At 39.3% G+C, this 20,440-nt stretch overlaps 1 protein-coding gene across 1 annotated transcript in view; it reads right to left on the bottom strand.

Annotated features, from left to right (window-relative positions):
* Positions 1 to 20,440, bottom strand: part of STMN2 (stathmin 2) — a 49,968-nt gene that overhangs the window by 6,862 nt on the left and 22,666 nt on the right. The window contains exons 2-4 of the mRNA XM_077876482.1: positions 17,085 to 17,180; positions 13,985 to 14,157; positions 3,357 to 3,548 (exon numbers count right to left, since the gene is read on the bottom strand). Of these exons, the coding sequence (XP_077732608.1) occupies positions 3,357 to 3,548; positions 13,985 to 14,157; positions 17,085 to 17,180 (461 nt within the window). The remainder of the gene's footprint in view (positions 1 to 3,356; positions 3,549 to 13,984; positions 14,158 to 17,084; positions 17,181 to 20,440) is intronic.

Genomic DNA, 20,440 nt, shown 5'->3' on the forward strand with positions numbered 1-20,440 from the left:
CCTTCGGCTCAGGGTGTGATTCCGGGGTCCAGGGATTGAGTCTGCATCAGGCTTCCCCCAGGGAGCCAGCTTCTCCCTCTGCCTATGTCTCTGCCTCTCTCTGTCTCTCATGAATAAGTAAATAAAATCTTTAAAAAAATCTCTTAGTTTAAAGAACACTTCAGTATGTTCTAAAGTTCAACTGAGATTGTTTTCGCTTTAGGCTTTCGGTTTTAGCTAGGGACTTTGAGCTAACATGGCTGGGTTTCCAAGAAGTTTGTGGGAATTTATCTGTGAATGACACTAAAAAAAAAAACATGGACATCATGGGAAGACATGCTCTGCTTGGATGCTCTGTTCTCCTACTTGAGTACAAGAGGGGCATGGGGAGCAGATGGAGGCAGAGTGCTGGCAAAAGCTCACATGAAATTGTATCACGTCTCTGGCTAATTGATAGGGTTAGTGAGGCCTGTCAAAATGGTGGAAAGTGTGTGTCTTAGCCTTGATGTGGATTTATTTTTACCAACATTTTCCAGTGCTTTTGTATTTACTATCTATATTGGTCCATAATATATGTTAACTTATTCTCTAATTTTTGCCGCTGTTATTTTTTGCTGGGCTTTATATTGTCTGCACGGGGAAAGAGATGGTTAGTAAATGCTCTTTGATATTACATCCCCTTCCAGATTTCTAAGCACATAGTCAGTACTCCATAAATACTCAGTGAATAACTAACTCATTAATAGATCTCATTTTCAGTGGTAATCATCTTTTGATGCATCAGATTCCGCAACAGCTTATGTGTATTAGCAATATCATGTATTTTCAACATTACTATTATTATTGATTCTTTTTACAATTTTAATCTCATTGTAGTAATTTCATTCAGACAAAAGGCTAGATATTGGTCATAATAAGAAACTTACTTTGTCTTATTTTAGGAAAAAGAAAACGTAGGAAGTAACGGAAGTAAATTTGGTATCCCCAAGGAATCTCTCTTCTTTATGGAGAAGGTAATAGATCTTGGGTAACTCTGGCCAAAGATCCTATTAGATTTGAAAAACGTCTCTGTGGCAATGAAATACCAGGGGAAATGTGGTCTTAAAAATGATCTGGGCTGCATTATTCAGCATGAGATAGAATACTGTCAGCTGAGATTTAAGTCAGAATGGGCTATAAACCCCCAGTTCTCAAACCTGGAGTCATCTGGAGAGTTTTTAAAAAATGTAGGTGCCTGGGTCCCACTTGTGGAGATTCTGCAGCTTCATGTCAGGAAGGCTAAACTGTCCACAGGTTGATTATTTCTAGGACAAATTGCATGTCTGTATGCATGTATGTCTGAAAGGGGGTGGAGATTAAATCTGGGTGAGAATGGGGAAGAAGGCAACAAGGTGCTGGGCAGGGGGGGAGTGAAAAGAAACACACAGTAAAAAAGAAATTGCTTATTAAAATCCAACACTTCTGGAAATACTAGTTAAAACATGCAAATTTTATGTACCATTTTATAATTGAAATCAAGAGGGACGTGCTGTATATTTACATGTGTGTAATTTCAAAACCAATAATGGTCCTTATTGTCAATGATAGAAATCTTGTACTCGATACTAAGGCCTAATTGAAAATCCTGAAATATGACCAGCACGCCCCATTCCTAGAAGCTCCACTCGATTTAATTTTTAGGGGCCAAGGATATGAGATGATTGAGTCATAATTATCCAGAACAGAAGACATGGTGGTCTTCTGCTGTCCATGGTACCAGTACCAGTCAGCAAGAATCTCCTTGGTTGGGCAGAAATGTGTGAACGGAGGGCAAATGGAGGAAGACTGAATGGTTCAAGGTGAGGGGCATAAGTTTTAGCCAGTGGACCTTTGCTCTCCTGCATCTCAGCAAAGCACTTCCTATGGTACCACCGTGTGTAACATGCAGAGAGCCAAAGTGCCACCTTCAAATTCTGACCTGATGCACTTAGATGAAACACAATGTTCTGAGAGTATGGAAGCACTAGCTTATATAAGTGAATTACATTTTAACTTTAAGGTTCTGACCAAGGCTTGAAGTGGATTTCCCAGGTCATCTAGCACTTTCTCTACACACATCCGAGAGCCTCAGTGTCCTACTGCTGTCTCAGAGCCCACACATGCTTCCCCAGCAATGCTTTCACAAATTCCTCAAGTGCTCAGATGCCCACAAAAATCTCCATAGAATTAAGGGCATATATTTTTAGGTCTTGTACCTGATTTCCTTTGGTTCTGGCCGGATATTTGTAATCAGAGAATGAGATCGAAAACAGAGTCATCAGAATAGATGCAAACATCAGAGTAGGGCTGCCTGATTCTTAGATGAGATGGGCTAATTCTAATAGAGGACACGAGTCTTCCTAAGAAATACTTAGAAAACAGGAGGCTGATCTTGTCTAGACTGTATATGCTCTGACAACAGGGACAGTCCTACCTCTCTCTCCATTGCCAACATGTGATAGCACTCACTACTGGCGCAGGAGGCAACTGCTCAGAAAAGGACCGAGACATCGTTTCTCAAAAATCATATTTCTTCATGCTTAATCCAATTTCTGGAGATAGACAAAGCTAAACTATTCATAGCTATACTATACATTTTCAAAGGAAAGTTTTCTGGGTGGTGGTGGTGGATAGACAGCAGTAGAGCCCACACAAGGGAAAGAGCGAACATTTTCCAGAGGCTCTCCAGCACTGCTCATCCCGATGGAGGGGAGTGGGTATATGCTAGGGCTGGTGAGCAGAAAGGCACCAGGATACTAGAACTTGAGGAAATGAGCATCCTCTACTAGGTCCCCTTTGCTTTGGTTCCATGCGATCATCATACTCTAGTTTGCCAAGTAGATTTTTCCTACATGGAGAGTATCAGCTTCCCATTTTTCATAGATATTCTGTTCTTTTCTGACAAGCACATTTTTCCAAATTGTTATGTATTTAATATTACATCTAAATTAAATAGTAAATATTGAACATATTGTTTTATCATATATTATCACTACTTATTAATATTATATATTTGTATGGCATGGTTCATATTTCCAATTTATTATTTTCCTAATAGATCGGCTCTTAAGGTTTGCACAGAAATCTTTTATGTACTTGAAAAGCATGAATCAGCCTCCCTGAATCCCTTCACCACTAAAAAATCTGACACGATTCTAGCTCTAGTGTTGGATCCCCATTCCTCTACCATGTTGCAGTGCCCATGAAGTCAATGCTATGAAGGGAGAACCTGCCCAAGGGGTTGGCTGTCCCTGCACCTGAAGCAAGTTTTGACTAAGTCTCTGGTGCCCGGGGAACTGGAAAGCCACCCAGCTGTGTTGCATGTGAATGCATGCTAATGCCCACTTTGTCGGGATTACCTTTTCCTGCAGACGTTCAATAATAGCAGCTAGATTAGCCTCACGGTTTTCTTTAATTTGTTCCATTTTCAGGATCAGCTTTTCCTCCGCCATTTTGCTGAAGTTGTTGTTCTCCTCCAAAGCCTTCTGAAGGACTTCTCGCTCATGTTCCCTCTTCTCTGCCAATTGTTTCAGCACCTGGGCCTCCTGAGACTGGGGAAGAAAAACAAATCCATCTTATGGTCACCCAAATGCCAGCCTGGTGGAACAGTGGTCTGTTGATTCGAGAGTGTTCTTTTCAAATGAACACTACTTCTAGCCTTGAGCACTGTTCAGTACTCATCTGCATGGCTTAGAGCTTTCTGTAGAATGTGGTTCGCTGGGAGATGGGGTTTGCTGAGATTTCAGCTGTGAAATTTTTGGATGCCCCATCTTAGAAGAAGCATTTAATCCCAATGAAGGACTTTTTGGTTTTGTTTCTGCTAAGCATTTATGCAACCCGGAATGCTGCAGTTAATCACTGGATAGCAGCATCCTTTGAAGCCTGAGGAGAATACGGGAAGATTGGGGCAAGTTCTAGTGTTTTCCCTGCCCCATTTTTTGATCACCTGTACACTGAGTTCTTTGCAGTAAGCTTTTCAACTCTAGCCAATCAAATTGTCAAATTCATTTTCTCAGTTCATTCCACCACCTATACCTCCCCGCCCCAACCCCAACCTGCCTGTTTTTCTTTCTTTAGCCAAATTTTCTTTGGAGACTTGTGAGCAGTGCAAAGTTAATGTCCACTTGGCCACAGAAAATAGAAAGTCTCTGTTCTGGCCTCCACTTGAACATGCTGAGGTCATCTGGGTCATCTTTAAAACCTTGTGGTTACTTAGTGATTAGAGCAGAAGCATCAGAGCCAGATGAAGAAAGTGTTAACACAGAATAAATTCAAATTCAGACAGAGCCTTTTGGGAAGAAATGAAAAAGTATTTTCTAACTGGTTCATCCTCCCGCCTCTAGGTGGGACTATTGGTAAAGCATCCTACATTGATTTTGCTTCTTTACAGCTCCAGTACTACTGAATTTTGACAGAGACAGACGGACTAAAGATGTGTGTGTGTGAGTGTGTGAGAGAGAGTGTGTGTGTGTGTGTATGTGTAAAGTTTCTCTCTGATGGATCCAGGGCAAGGGGCCTGGAACATGCCTGCTGTTCCTCACTGTAGCAGCTCACAGAGAGAGTTACCATGGGTCATTATCAAGGGGCAGCTGAGTAACTTAATTTTCAGGTGCTCAAATTTACTGTGGCACTTTTAAAACTGTGTTTTAATTTATAGTTTATATTTGCATTCTTAATTTTCTTTTGCAAAAGACCTAAAGACAGCTAGGAGGGGCACCTGGGTGGCTCAGTGGTTGAGCGTCTGCCTTGGGCTCAGGTCATGATCCCGGGGTCCTGGGATTGAGTCCTGCATCAGGCTTTCCGCAGGGAGCCTGCTTCTCCCTCTGCCTGTGTCTCTGCCTCTCTCTGTGTGTCTCTCATGAATAAGCAAATAAATAAATAAAATCTTAAAAAAAAAAAAAGACAGCCAGGAGACAGCAGGCGAATGGAATTGAGAAGGGAAGCCCTGGGGTCTAAAAGGGCAATATTGCAGCACATGCCTTTTCAAAACGTCATTCTTTGGTGGGGCACATTTGGTTTGTGGGGACAAACACTCCCACAGGCCCCATCATCAGTAATGGAGAGAGGCCTATTGCCTTACTGGGTGCAGCATTTGGCTGCGTTTGAAATGCCTCCGTTAATGGCGTTAGTACTTTTGCAGCCATTGGGGCTAAATGAGCTTACCCAGCATAGGTGTCAAGTGTATTTCTTTAGCACAATTAATGGGGTGAAACAGAAACAGAAGGCAGTCCAGAGCATTCGCATGTGAGGCAGCTGCTAAATGACGAAGACCTGCCAAACCATGCGAGGCCACTTCAGGGCTGCTCCTGCCTCTAGTGCCTGTTGTCATCCAGAGGATGACATGGATTGTCTCAACTAATCCATTTTTAGGACTTAATGATTACCTGTGTTTCAAATATTTGAGCCTCATGTCCATTTAAAAAAATACATGACATGAAGTTGATTATGGAAAGAATGGCACACTGAGGAAAATATTTATGGTGCCCTATCTTGGTTTCTCCTCACAAATACTCAACTTTTACACACATTCTTCAGCAAAGCTAACAGTCTTGGGGTCTCTCGCTCAGCTTGTAAGGTCTCCGTTACGCCACTGCTGAAGACAATCATGCTCCTTTTCCTTCTTTCACAGCCTAGCACCCAGATTTTACTGCTTACAACTTCTCTGACTTTATTCATGAGAAGAAATTGATTCTCTCATAAATACACCTTAATCTCCCAGGGGCACCTGGGTGGCTCAGTTGGTTGAGCCTCTGACTCTTGGTTTCAGCTCATGTGGTGATCTCAGGGTTGTGAGATCGAGCCCCCCCAACAGGCTCCGCGCTCACTGGTGAGTCTGCTGGCGATTCTCTTTCTCTCTCTCCCTCCCATTCTTGCTCTCTCTCTCTCTCAAATAAATAAAGAAATCTTAAAAAAAAATACACCTTTATCTCCCAGTCACAGCCTCAAGGAAGAAAATTGGTTATGATTCTAATATTTCTCAACAAATGAGCATTTAGTTCAGAAAACTGCCCTAAAATATAATGTGCATGTGAGGATGTAGAATAAAAATATGTGTTAGACAAAAGTGGAAGCATTTCCCTTCATTTTGGCTGGAGTAAAGTTCTCACTACATGGTGGAAAAGGTGTTTTTATTTTATTCCTTGCTTGGGCAGATTAGCAGAAAAGAACTCCCACTGGGAGGCTTGAAAGGTAGGATTCGCTAAAAGTTGTTAAAAATAAATTGTTTGAGGGAAAAGGGCCTGACCATGGAGGACCATCTCTGAACAGTATGTACCTAATATAGAAGATCACTGAAACACTGAAATGGAAAATTAGGGCATGATAATCATCAGCTGATATGATGCAAACGTCAAGACAAACTATTTATAGAACTGAGACATCCAACATGACATTCTGGGAGATTAGGGATCCTTCTCCACCTTGTTATTATAATAACGGAGACCGAGAATTGGTGAACACCTTTTCTACGCATAAACCTCCTCAACTGAACTCAGTATCACTGAAAAGATTGCATGAGACCTACGTGAAGGGAAAAATAATGAGACAGAGAGAAGAGTTATTATACATTTAGGAACACTTTAACATTTTCCAAAGGGGTTCATTACTATTCCTTGTATTACCGAGTATGAATTTAATTACTATACAAATGAAATGGAAGATAAATTTGAGTTAAGTGGTATATAAAACTCACTTTATTTTACATACACATAAGAGATTTAAGACTATATTTTAGATGGTGCTAGTGTTTCATTTATTTTGGAAGTGAACACATTTCTAGCCCTTCATTTTATTGTCCCCCTTCATCATTTGGATATATTACTTGCCATTAACTAGAACCATTTATCAGACACTGGATCCCCTAGTACCTGAGCATCTTTACAATGTTAGGTTAGAGGATGTGTCTTTACTTATTGGCTTTACTGTTAATGATGAAAAAACTTTAGTGACCCAGTTGGAACCATAAATAATGTCTTGTTAAAATAAGATAATTGAATATAATCATGTAAAACAAAAGGGTGCCATATTCACTTTGTATTGAAGAATGAGAAGCATAACAAACATTTAAAAACGATTAAAACCCAAAGGCCTTTAGAATGAGCTCTTCTGCTAAAGCGTGTAATGTGTTTACTTTAGTGAGCTCCTAGGACGAGAACCACGGGGGGTGCTCTTCACTGAGGGGAGAGCACCCATGAGGGTTCTGTGGACCAGGTGTCCCATTCTCCAAGGAGCAGATGCTTTCCCGAATGTTGAACTACAAATAGTCTAACAATTTAGTTCATAATCCATGGCTGTACAAACCACCTTCTCTTTTCCTGGATGCAACTGCAATTGTCATCTATGCGATGCCAACAAACAGAAAATGAAAGTTTACCAAGTTCTGTGACTAATGGTCCGCTTTATGCCATTTTGTTAAAAATAAGCATCATTCTTTTAGAGATTAAGAGACTTTGGAGTTGATATGTGCCAATATTGTCAGTATGCCAATTATCTCGATGAACTAGTTTGAGTAGTGCTCTTTGTGATTCAACCTATGTTAGGGTGAGATGTTATCCGTGTCATTAGAATGCTCACATTTTCATCATTTTTTCCTAATACTCATTTTTTTTTCAAGCCACTGGTAGTTTCGGGCAGACCTATTTATATACTTTGGTACCTATCAAACTGTTTCTCCTTCTTTGTAACCTGATAAATATTTTATAATATTTGAAAATATCTATGAAATGTATGGTAATATTTCAATATCTTTGTTAATAATGAACTTCTTTTCTTTATAAAATTGTGAGTTTTGAAATCAGAGAGGGAGACAATAAAAGAATCTTAACTATAGGAAACAAATTAAGGGTTGCTGGAGGGGAGCTGAGTGGGGGGATGGGGTAGCTGGGGGGATGGGCATTAAGGAAGGCTGTGTGATGCAATGAGCACTGGGTGTTATATGCAACTGATGAATCTCTGAACTCTACCTCTGAAACTAATGATACATTATATGTTATTTTATTGAATTTAAATAAAATAAAATTCTAAAATACTGTGAGTTTGCTGGACTATACAGTCTCTGTGGGCAGGAACCAGATGTGTTTTTGCATAATAATAGCTAAATGTCCCACAGTGCTTGTCATGTGTCTTCATGTAAGATAAGACTTCTGTTTCTCACGTTAATTCCATGACAAGCATCCTATTTTTGATCTTATTTTATAGAAGGGTAAAATAAGACATAGACAGGTTCGTGACTTGTCCTAGGTCACACAGCTATTATGTGGTAGAACCAAACTTAGATCACAGGTATTGACTTAAGCATACGTTCTTATCCACTGTGCATTTAAAGATGCTTTTAAACACTATGCTTGGCTTAGGATGACCATATAATTTACTGTGCAAACTTGGGCACTTATGAAATTGAAATAATAATGATATCCAACAAGCAGGAATAAGCTGGAGTTGTCCTGGGCCAACTGGGATATGGTTAGCTTAGCTCTGCTGTTTCTTGCTAAACGTTTGTTGAATGAATAAATGGCCAGCTAGCTGGCCAGCTGGCTGGCTGGCCAGCTGGCTGAATGGATGGATGAAAATGTTTATATTGTTTCACCCATGTGGGTCAGTTGCAGTATGGAAACTTTGATTTCAAAATATGAGCTTCAAGCTGACCTCATGAGATAATACAGTCTCATGGCAGCAAACACTGATTCCCAGAGATAATCAAAGAGAGGAGAGAAAGCAGGAAAAAGGCTCATTTCTTGTATAACAAATTTCTTTTATGAACCAATCAATGGGGCATTAATTCTGGTTCAAAGGAGGATTGTCCAACCTAGTAACCAGATGGTCAATGCTGCATTAGTGTCCACAGATGAAGTGAGGAATTGGGGACACTGCCAAAATGTTTATGGTGAAGTGAGTTTGAGCCCATGTGGAGATGACTCGGTGGTAGCCCTCCAGCTGAAAACCCAGAAGGCCTCCACGACATAGCCTAGGTCCCTGGCTCCCATATGTGGTCCCTAAACCCCCAGAAGCAGGCATTTCGATGGTACCAAAGGAAGGGAGAGGGGGTCATAAGCTTTTTTAATGTTTTAAAAGCCTTATCAGAAATAATATTTCGCCTTTATGTCTATGTCTAATTTTATATTCATATTGACTTAGAATTAAGTCAGTGAGAAAATGCTTATTTTTTATGATAATCAAAAATATTAATTGGCAGTTGTAGATTCCATTGATTATAACCATGACAAAAGGACTTTATTAATACTACTATATTAATTTATTAATACTATTAATATTAATATCATTAGTATGCTTGCTAATAATTAATATTAATATTAATATTAACATTAATAGTATGCTTGATAGGCATAATCTTTTAAAACTTGTAATTATGAGAAAGGAAATAGATCCAGGACAAAATGTTGCTGACCACTGGGTCAGGTTGGACATCTGTGTATTTTTGAAAGCCTTTGGCGATTTTTTTATGTTTCTTGTAATGGAGTTTGAGTATGCCTAATCTGGCATTCAAGGCCCTCCACAACCTTACCTCACTACTCTTCAACTCCCTACCCAAGTCCACTAATTCACTGGTCTATCCATTGCCCTGAAAATACATGTCATGTATGTATTCTTACCTCTGAGTATCCTTAGTTTCAGAACCATTCTCAGTCTAGAACACTTTCATGTCTTCTCTATTTATCTAACACTATTTATTTTTGCAGTCACTCAGCTCATTTAAGCAGATTTTTCTGAAAAATGCTGTGATTCACATCAAGTAGTGAAATGGTTTTATCTATCTCAATGGTCTCCCATTTCAGCTGAAGTCAAAGTCAAGTCATTAAAATGTTATCTGCTGACCTCAATTCCTCCTACTAGTCACCCCTTGGTCCTTCTGCTTCAGAGCCACACTGAGCTCTGTATTATTTCTTAAACTGTCCTAGCACACTCCTACCCCCAGGCCTTTGTACTTGCTAGTCTCTTTACTTCAAATGCTCGACTCTGGGAGAAGAGCTGTAGAGCTTAATCCTTTCCTTTATGCTTTTTTCCCCCCAAATGTTCTCATATTTAAGAAAGATCACCCCATACGAATAGTGCCTTTCACTCTGCACTACTAATTACCCTTGCCCTGCTTTATTTGGTGTCATCTGATGTATTATATACTTATTTATTAGCTATTTATTCGCAATTGGAATAAGATTGATAAAGCATCTTTAGTAGCTAGAACAGTGCCAGTTAAATAGTAGGTGCTTAATAAATATCTGTTAATTGAGTGATTTTTCCCAGACCAAGAATTCTGTGGATGGTAGAGTTTATTTAGGGCCCTTCAGAATATATCCTTTGGAAATGTATTGACTATAATTTTATTTTAGGATCTGAAGATGAAATAAAAAGTCAAAACAAGTTACATATTGTTACTTTAATGTTTGGCTCTGAAAATTATCATTTATTTATTCATTTAAAAATATTTGTAGAACTATTCCTTAGGGACTAATAACAAAAGACACAATTCCTACCTTCATTGAGTTTATAATCTAATGGAGGGGAATACAGGACCTAATAAGCATATGCTTACTAATTGTGCTAAGTGCTACAAAAAAAATAATAAAGTTGAATACCAGAAGAGAGACCAACAGGTGAAAATTGGGTCTGAGAAGCTCTCTCCTCACCATGAGGATTGACAAGCAAATGCAGAGCCAATGGAAGCCAAATAAGAAAGTGTGAGTGAGATTTAGGAGATCCTGGTACTTAACAGTAGGTCCTAAACTTCACCTGGGTTGGTTCTGATCATGTACAGATTGAAATCATAGCATGGAAGTTTCTTTGTATCTTGTGGAGTTTCTCTGTCAATGTTATTCTTAGAAAACATGTAAAAAAATAGTAAAGTTGAAACCGAATAATTATCTGGTACCAATTTGAAAAAGTTAGGCCTAAAATGCCTCCATAGTTCACTAACATTTTCCTGGTCTAATTATCTGTATCTGTGATGTCCAGCTTAGTAGCTACTAGCTACATATGGCTCTTTCATGTTACTTTTCACTTTTTAAAAGGTGACTGCTAGAACAATTTAAAGTACATATGTGGCTTACATTATGTTTCTGTTGGACAGCACTCTTCTACATAGCTGCAGAGATTGTCTTTTTTCCTGTTGGCAGGGCTAGGAGAATCACCGATTCACTAGTGTATGAGCTAAATAGTTATTGCAATTGTTATACTAACACTAAACCCCTACAGATAAAAATTGTAGATATCAGTAATTTTGCTTGTCTAAGTCCATTCTCCTCCTTTGGATAACACCACCTCAATTTTATTTTAGGGCTCTACTCCTCCACATATCTCCGCAGGGACTTACCTCACCGCCTCTGCAAGTCATGTGATGCAGGCTGGCTAATCAAAGTACTGCATCCCCTTGGCCACAAGGATGGGCTCAAGGTTGGGTGTGTGACCCGGGACAGGACACTGAGGCTCAATCTCAGGACTTTTGTTAGAACTCTTGGAAAAGAAAAACCTTCTCCCTGTTGGAGTGGCTAATTTGTGAGGAAAATCAATTGGGAGCCACCACCGGAAACTAAACGTTCTGGGTCTTGAAACCCATTAGATGCAGGAAGAGATGGATGCTAATATAAAAAGGTTTTATCTGACCATATTGCTTGATCTGGATCCAGCTGTTTTGGAAGCAGTAACCATTCCTAGATGTTTTAGTCACTCACCCACTTGTGCTTTAGCTAGTCGAATTGAGTTTTGGTTATATGCATGTCCTCACGAAGGTAATCACTGAGATATATGCACTGGCTGGAGGCTCTTTGAGGAGAATTAATAATTCTTCTAATGAGCACTAATTAAGTTGGCACAACCCAATAGAATAAAATCAATTAATGATTTTTTAAGTTGGTACTTTCCGTTAATTAGTTATATTTTCTTCTAATTAAAACCCTACTACCAGGACATAATCTATATAATGATTTTTGCCTTGAAAATTGTAACAAGTAATACCAGATGTGTGAAGGAATACTGATTCTAAAGGCTTTCAAAGAACTTTGTTCCTGGTGTCATAATGCTGGATAATTATATTTGTAAAACATCTTTTAGTCATGTGACCAATTTCTAGCTCAATTCAATTGCATTCAATTGTATAAATGTGTAATTTTTGATACTTTATCATTGTCAGAGTGTAGGAATTTTATCAGAATTAGCTAACTCAGGGAGTTTTATGAGACTACCTAGTTAATTTTGATAATCTCTGTGTTATTCTTTTCCTTTTAATAATATCCTTCAAATTAATTACGTTACCTAGAAACACCAACAACATTCTGAACCATGATGTTGAATTTTCATCTCAAAGTTTTAATCTCAGCTCAGTCACTGACTTTATATTCTAACCAGGTCACAGCATCTCTATATGGCAGCCTGGGACCTGCCATTGCCTCTTACCTATAAGAGAACTTGAACTGCCTTGAAAGCAACATACTTCATTGTTGTATTCAGTTACTTATATCTGTTGGCAACAAAGTCTTGATGGGCTAACTGTAAGTTATTTTCCTTTACAACTGAGAAAAAAGCTATAAATAACAACAAAAAAAACCCTGTTAAAATTTTTTAAAGCAACTTCCTGTACATAGACTTGGGTTAGTAGCTCAATTTCCTCCTTTTAAAATCCACATCTGTGATAACTGTAGTTGATCAAATATAATAAACATATACATAAAGAAATACTTGTCAGATGCTTGAAGAATCTCACCCTTTGGTGAAAATTGAAATTGTGTTTTGTATATTTTTCTGACATAAGAAGATTTTTCAAGTATAAGGACCAAAACATAAAGTATATTCTAGTTCAAGAAATTTAATCTGAGGACTTCCAATCTTCGAGTCTTTCTTGTTATCTGATATTACATACGTATGTATATATGTGTGTGCGCATATGTGCACACACACGTTATACACACACATACATGAAGAGACACATGTTTGGCTTTGTCCCATTTTGACTGTTAGAGAAATCAGTTTTTAGGAGAAAGACTATTTTTGTTTTCTTTGTAACTATTCTATATAAAGGTGTTGAATGTATTCGCTTTTTATAGACAACATATTAATAAAAGAAAAGATTATTATAAAAATGCAGTTTCCATTCATATAAACCTGTGCATGGAGCATATTCTTAGTGACTACATGCTCCCTAAAATGCATTACGATTTTCAGTGGAAAATACAATATAGGAAAGAATTACCTAAAAATAATTCCATTTGGGTGGATCAAGAGCATCTTGGTGGGATGAACTTAAACAGTCACATGGTCAGTACAGATGTATTCAGACCTCTATCTTTATGTGTAGAGTCCTTGGGATTTCTGATTGCACTCCTATTTTTTAATACCCTTGGCTTCCTAGTCATCTAATTGTGAAAAATTACAGATTTTGGAAAAGAAAAGGGCTCTAACACAAACAACGGCCAATGGAAAAGAGAGAAAAATGCCATCAAGGCTTAGATAAGGCCTTGAGGAGGATAGAGCAGTCTCAGGGCACTTATCGTGGGCAGAGCAACATCTGGGCAGAGATATTTCAGAGGGAGGATCTGATGGTCTATAGTTTCAAGGAAAATCATGCACTACACTGGGGATGGGACATAGACCCTGAGAGGGAGGAATCATCACTTCTGCATCCCTCACCTCCAAACCCTGGAGTTAAGTTACCGAAAGCTATGCTTTCTTGGATATGCACCATGGACTAAGGTAGGGCAATTTTTTATGATAAGGGATCCAAGGGAGGGAGAAGGGCACTAAGGTATTGAAGCTCTTTTAGTGTCTAAGATCTTTGGTTCTAAGTAGTTTAAAAGCAGTATTTACTTGAAATAGCCTGGCTCTATGTCTCTGGAAGATGTACATGTGTTGGGATGTTGCAGATTCACACATAGTTGTCCCCTGGAACCTCTGCTAGGATGTGTGGGTGGTGAGGGGAGGAGGGAGAGAGGAGGAAGAGAGGGAAAAAAGAGGGAAGAATTTAAAAACCTATGGGAAAAGTTACCTTTCTTCTTTCCTCTGCAGCCTCCAGTTTTTTCTGGATCTCCTCCAGAGACAGATCTTTCTTCTTCGGGGAAGCTAAAGTTCGTGGGGCTTCTGAGATAGGAGATGGTGGTTTCAGGATCAGCTCAAAAGCCTGGCCAGAGGCACGTTTGTTGATTTGCTTCACTTCCATATCTGAAAATGAATATTTGAGAATGTTAAGCATACAGAGAGGTGAAGCATGGGTTTATTTAAACAATTTGAATTCTGGCAATTGAAGGTTGCATTGTTATTCTGGCAAATAGGAATAAATGCTGCATGTTATTATCTGCTCTACATTGATTTGAACATACAAGACCTCTTTCTTTCGTATAATTACAGATATATTCTAGAAGAAGAAATACTTACAGTGTTGGGAAATTCAACATGTCCATAGGGAATTGAATAATGGTAGGCCTACTTAGGAAGAAATAGCCTGGATTGATTTTAAACTAAACTTTATTTATCTTTTGAATAAACATGAGCTTCACATGAAAATAAAGTGGCACAGATTTAGATTTATCTTTTTTTAAATTACCAGGGTTGGAGGCACTTTTAGGCTAAATGACGGAGAAAAAAAATAACAAAGATTTATTGGAAATTTGGAATTCTCTACCAATTCTAGAAAGCAATGCATGAGCAATGTTGAATGATCTATTTAGCATCTAAGACTCAGCTTATACATAACTTCTGACTTTCTTTTTCCCCTGTCTTCAATCCCTAAAGCTGCAGAACCTATCACCGTCTTCCCTGTCTTACTAGTACATTTTGTATAATCTGCAGTTTTTAGCATTTAACCACACTGGGTTCTGTTTGCTGATTGTTTGTATGTTGTACATATGTCTCTTCTCATAGGCTCTAAGTTCCTCCAAAGAGAGGCCTGTTCCGTATTTATCTTTGGAGCCTCTGTGGCAACACAGTGTGAGATATTGGAATCCCAGAAGAAACATGGCTGGATCACTCCTCACAGCTGTATCCAGCAGAGGAAACATCTTTCTGGTTGATCTGTTGACTGAATGAGCTTATACAAAATGGGCTCATTTATACAAATAGGCCTGCATTCTACCGAACTTTTGGTTGGAAACTGAAACCCTTTCACACGAAGGCTGTTGCCTTAGAAATGGTTGCTTAGCATTTAGGACATTTGTGTTGTGTTAGCATAACTTTGGAAGGAAAAAGCCTCTGTGTCCTGGAGCAGGCTTTATTTTTTTAAATATTTTATTTATTTGTTCATGAGAGACACACAGAGAGAGGCAGAGACATAGGCAGAGGGAGAAGCAGACTCCTCGCAGGGAGCCCGTAGTGGGACTCGATCCCAGAACTCCCGCAGACGCTCAACTGCTGAGCCACTCAGGCGTCCCTGGAGCAGGCTTGAAAGGCACAGACAGGGTTAAGTGCCACAGATGCCTTCAGCTTGTCCTCAATATTTGTCTTTACACGTATGGAAGAGAAAAATGATAAGCCAGCAGGTACCAAAATATACCTTGGCTCTAACTGCTATACACATCACTCTATCAAACATTTTGATATTGAATCAAAATGGATTGACTGGATTAAGTGACGATAATCTTGTTGGTAATGACAGCTACCATTTTCGATTCCTTACAGGGGTCAGGCTTGGTGTTAAGTATTTGCCTTCCATAGACCATTTTTTAAAAAAGATTTATTTATTTATGAGAGAGAGAGAGAGAGGCAGAAACACAGGAGGAGGGAGAAGAAGGCTCTGTGCTGGGAGCCTGACATGGGACTCGATCCTGGGACTCCAGGATCATGCCCTGGGCCAAATGCAGGTGCTAAACCACTGAGCCACCCAGGGATCCCCTCCATAGACCATTTAAACCCTACAACTGCACTGGGAGGAAGATACAGAGTTAAATAAGCCTGAGAAAAAATCTAAGTAACTTGCCTGAGGTCATGCAAATATGGTAGAGCCAGGAAGAAAACCAAATTGAGTAGAATGAATCTGGATAAATCAAACTGAAAGTGTTGCACTCCAATGAAGTTTGTAGTCATGCCAATTCTTTAGGCTTTCTTTTTCAGATTCTCATTATTGGGGGGACGCCTGTGTGGCTCAGTGGTTGAGTGTCTGCCTTCGGCTGAGGGCATCATCCCAGAGTCCTGGGATCGAGTCCCGCATTAGGCTCCCTACATGGAGCCTGCTTCTCCCTCTGCCTCGGTCTCTGCCTCTCTCTCTCTCTCTCTCTCTGTTTCTCATGGATAAATAAATAAAATCTTAAAAAAAATCTCATTATTGGGGCCTCCGTCATAAGTCATTTTTATCATGGGAACTTGTTAGCTTGTTGACATGCATATTCAAAATATGGGAACTTTATTAAGACTATCATAAGGGGAAAACAGTGACGGTTGTTGATTTTTTTTCTTTTGAGTTTTCGAAGTATAAAGCATTTTCTTGCAAATTATGATTTGGTCTAGCTAAAGCTTAGCATATTATATTATTTGCAAAGAAAAGCCTTAGACATGTTATCGATGTTGATATGCTGGATGTGGGTGCTAACAACAATCTAGCCATGTTCCTTAAGAGACATTAATGTGCTGTTGTTAGCATCAAACTCAAACTCTTTTAGGGGAGGCAGGCTTGTCAGTCAGTACAAGGTGTCTTTTTTATTTTTTAAAGATTTATTTATTTATGATTTTAGAGAGACAGAGAGTACATGGGGGGAAGCTCAGAGGGAGAGGGAGAGAGAATCTCAAGCAGACTCCCTGCTGAGCATGGAAACCAATACGGAGCTCGATTTCACGACCCTGAGATCACTGCCTGAGCAAAAATCAAGACCCAATGCTTTACAGACTGAGACACCCAGGTGCCCCAAACGTGTGACTCTTGATCTCAGTGATGTGAATTTGAGCCTGACGATGGGGTTAGAGTTTACTTAGAAAAAAACAAAACACAACACCTTGAACTATTCTGAGCAACAGGCAATCAATAAGACCTTAGCACGAAAGTCAATAGTGAGATCTACAAAATACTGATTTAATTATATCAGGAGCTATGAAAGAGAACAAGTGTATCTAAGCTTTTTCAAATTATGTTAGCAGGAGCATTTCTGTTGTAGGCAACTCACCATCATAAGTATAGATGTTGATGTTGCGAGGTTCCGGGTAAAAGCAAGAGCAGATCAGTGACAGCATGGACAGCTCCTTCATTTTTTCCTTGTAGGCTAAAATAAAAGACTGAAAGTTAGTAGCATTCATTTTCTGAATTTCCTCTTAATGCTTCTTTTAGTCTGAATAATAATGACAGCCTGCTGCAGAATGAATATTGTCAGGGGCATAGCTTTGCAAAATATAAATAAAAGGAAGATTGAAACAGGACCCTCAAGTGCATATTCTTTATTACGGAGGCCATGAATTACACATTATAGCCCGTTAGATAAAAAATGAGAGAAAGGGAGTTAGAGAAAGAAAGGAAAGCAGGAGGAACTAAGATCCAGCAGGACAGAGAGAGGAGAGAAAAGACACGGAAGAAGCAAAAGCAGACAAAATTAGTAGAGAGATAGGTCCGTTCGAGTATGTGTGTATGTTGGTCTACTGGGCATACGTAGGATTCAGGAGGTGTCCCTTGCTGCTTGGGCCCAAGTGGCCACATGTTCAGTGGGGGACAGGCAGGGAACCCATCAGGATGGTTCTCAAGCAGATACATCCTCCAAGGACCTATGTTACTGCTTTCTCTTGATCCCAAGTGCACTTTTTGGTTGCAGCTTCTTTCCACACACACAGTAATCATAGATCTGAGATCTGATTAGGCTCTCCTTTCCTCTACAGAACCTGGTTTGGGAGCCCACCTTGCCAAGCAAGCTACAGGAGTTCAGGGAGTGATCGCCTTCCTCCTTCACCCCCCCTCCCTATTTCATTTTTCCCTTTCTCTGTCAAGAGGCCTCCTGCCCAGGTAACCTTGGAAGGCATCTCCTCAGTGCTGGTTGTCACCAGGACAAGAGATGACCAGAGGGGGGTATAGGGAGGTGGACTCTTCTCACCATTGTTGATCATCAATAAATTAAGAAAAATGGAAGAAAAATGATAGGTTTATTTTGCACCAACTTGTGGAAAAGCATAAACTTGTGATGATGGCCTAGCATGTTGAATCTCACAGGTAATATTTACCTCTTGGCAGGGGCTTCTGATCATTACGATTACTCAAGGGAGGGTGAATACATTGGGAAGACAGGAATTCCCAGAAGGTTATTTTGGGCATTATTGCCAAATCCATCTTTTGTGGGCTCACTGGAAACAGAATCAACACCCAGATGCTTTAGAGCTACAGAATGTTAGATTAAGAGGGTCCTGAAAGATCATTTAGCTAACTGTCCACCCACCCCACCACCAATTTTGTAAATAAAACTGGCCCCAGAGGCTAAAGTTGTATGTGGCCTCCAGATAAAAATGCAGTAAATGGATCAATATTAAGATTGCCAAGAGGCCTTTTTCTATCTCTGCTTTCAGGATGAGGTTCAATGTGTCAAGGCTGGACATACTTGATATCACTGAACCACACGCAATGATCAAATATTGCCATATTGTATATGGCTCAATGTGACACATCCAGAGGGTCTAAGAGAATTTCTCTCCCTGTTTAGCGTATTTCCTTTAAAATAAGCAACACAATTTGCCTTTTGCCATAACAGTCCTGCTGACACCTACTTTGAGAGATTATATTGGAGGCCTTCGGAATTTTAGAAGGCTGAAATTGTATTTCTTTCTCTTATTTGTCTATTTAGTTAACAAAACCATGTCACTTGTATATAAAGGTCCAGGCAGGTCTTTACATGGATGCTCAGTGTGAATCACAGTTTCTGATAGGTAGAAGCATTTGGTGGTTTAATACATTTAATTCCATGAAGAATAAAACCTAAAACAGCAAGTTTTTGTAGGCTGGTGCCTTTTTTTTTAAATAAGAGAAAGCACTATGATATCCAAAATATTTTGCAAAATTAAGCACATATTAGGAGCACATGTTAAAGATACCAACTTTATTAAACAGGTCCAAGCCAAAAATAAAAATAAAATAAGATTTTTCTATCTCATACATCAGTAACAGATTACAGCTGCAGGAAAACATGAATTTCTACTGAAAATAATACTCCCCAACATTTGTCTTCAGTTTCTTAGAAACGAAATTCAATAATTTTTAGTAAGGCCACTGCTCTGTCATGCTTGATAAGTTAATGAAGGCAGGAGATACAAAGGTTGTCACGGACCAACACTGTAGAGCCCTATGTGTAATGTTTAATGTATAACCAAGATTGACAAAAAGTTTGTTCTTTCCTCTCCAGGATGGTTTGGGGACAAAACTCAATCGACCTCAGTGAGTGATTACTTAAGAGAATCCTTACATTGTTTTGATAGAGGGCCACGACTCTCCATGGCATGAACTCACCCACAGCCACTGCATTGATTCTCACTCACATAGTTGCTCTGAATCCTAGGAAGCTCCTTAAAACCACTTGGCAACCACAGCTCAAGCAAATCTTGACTCTCTGCAACAAAGTCATGCTCTCCAGTGAAGGGTTTCCTCTTCACTCGGTGCAGTTGCCCAAACTTTTCTCAGGAGGCACTGCCTTTCCTAAACCTCTCCTCTCATGGAGATTCTTGCCAAAATTTCAATCCCAATTCAGATGCTTCCTCCTCAGTGTTTCCCTCTCTTGGGGGTGCTCCCCACATTGATCTCTTATTGCCCTTAGTTAGGGCAAGGGCTGAATAGCATGATTACTATACAATCTTGATTATATACTCTTAAATGTGATTCTATACTGTCTAGGGTCAGTCACTACTAGGTTTTGATGTGTAGTTTTTGTTTACAAAACTATAGGATCTTTGGAGGCAAATGCTACATCTTATTTATCTATGAAAAAGTTCACAGGGCAGGTCTGGATGGAGCAGAAGGCTATTGCTTAATAAATAATTGTTGGCTATCTTGCTCACTGATTTTAAGTCACTCTCCCAATTAACAAATATTTATGATCACAACTTATGGGCAGGCATTCTGTGAGGCATTATGGAGTTACGAAGAGATATGTAGTATCCTCATTCTCAAGAAGCTTTCAAATCTGGGAAGTGAAGTAGATGGATATAAAAACATGGAATATATGGATAGAAACAAATGTGAAATAGGGTGTTGGATGGAGGTGCAGGTGACTTGTATTAGAAATTGAGAAGAACCTCAAAGCCCTTGGTGCTATGGGGAGAGTGGTTAGGAATGGCTTAACGGTTAGGGTTGCCAGATTGGACAAGTAAAAATACAGGATGCCTAGTTAAGTTTTAATTGCATGGGACATACTAAAAATAATTCCTTGCTTTTCTGAAATTCAAATTTAACTGGGTGACTTGTATTTTATACAGCAACCAGAGTAAATGGATCTGGATGGTAAAGACTGAATAGTGTTAAGGAAAGCAAGGAAGGGAGAAGGTATGTTTATTCTTG

This window comes from Canis aureus, chromosome 28, assembly GCF_053574225.1.
Source record: "Canis aureus isolate CA01 chromosome 28, VMU_Caureus_v.1.0, whole genome shotgun sequence".
Classification (NCBI taxonomy): domain Eukaryota; kingdom Metazoa; phylum Chordata; class Mammalia; order Carnivora; family Canidae; genus Canis; species Canis aureus.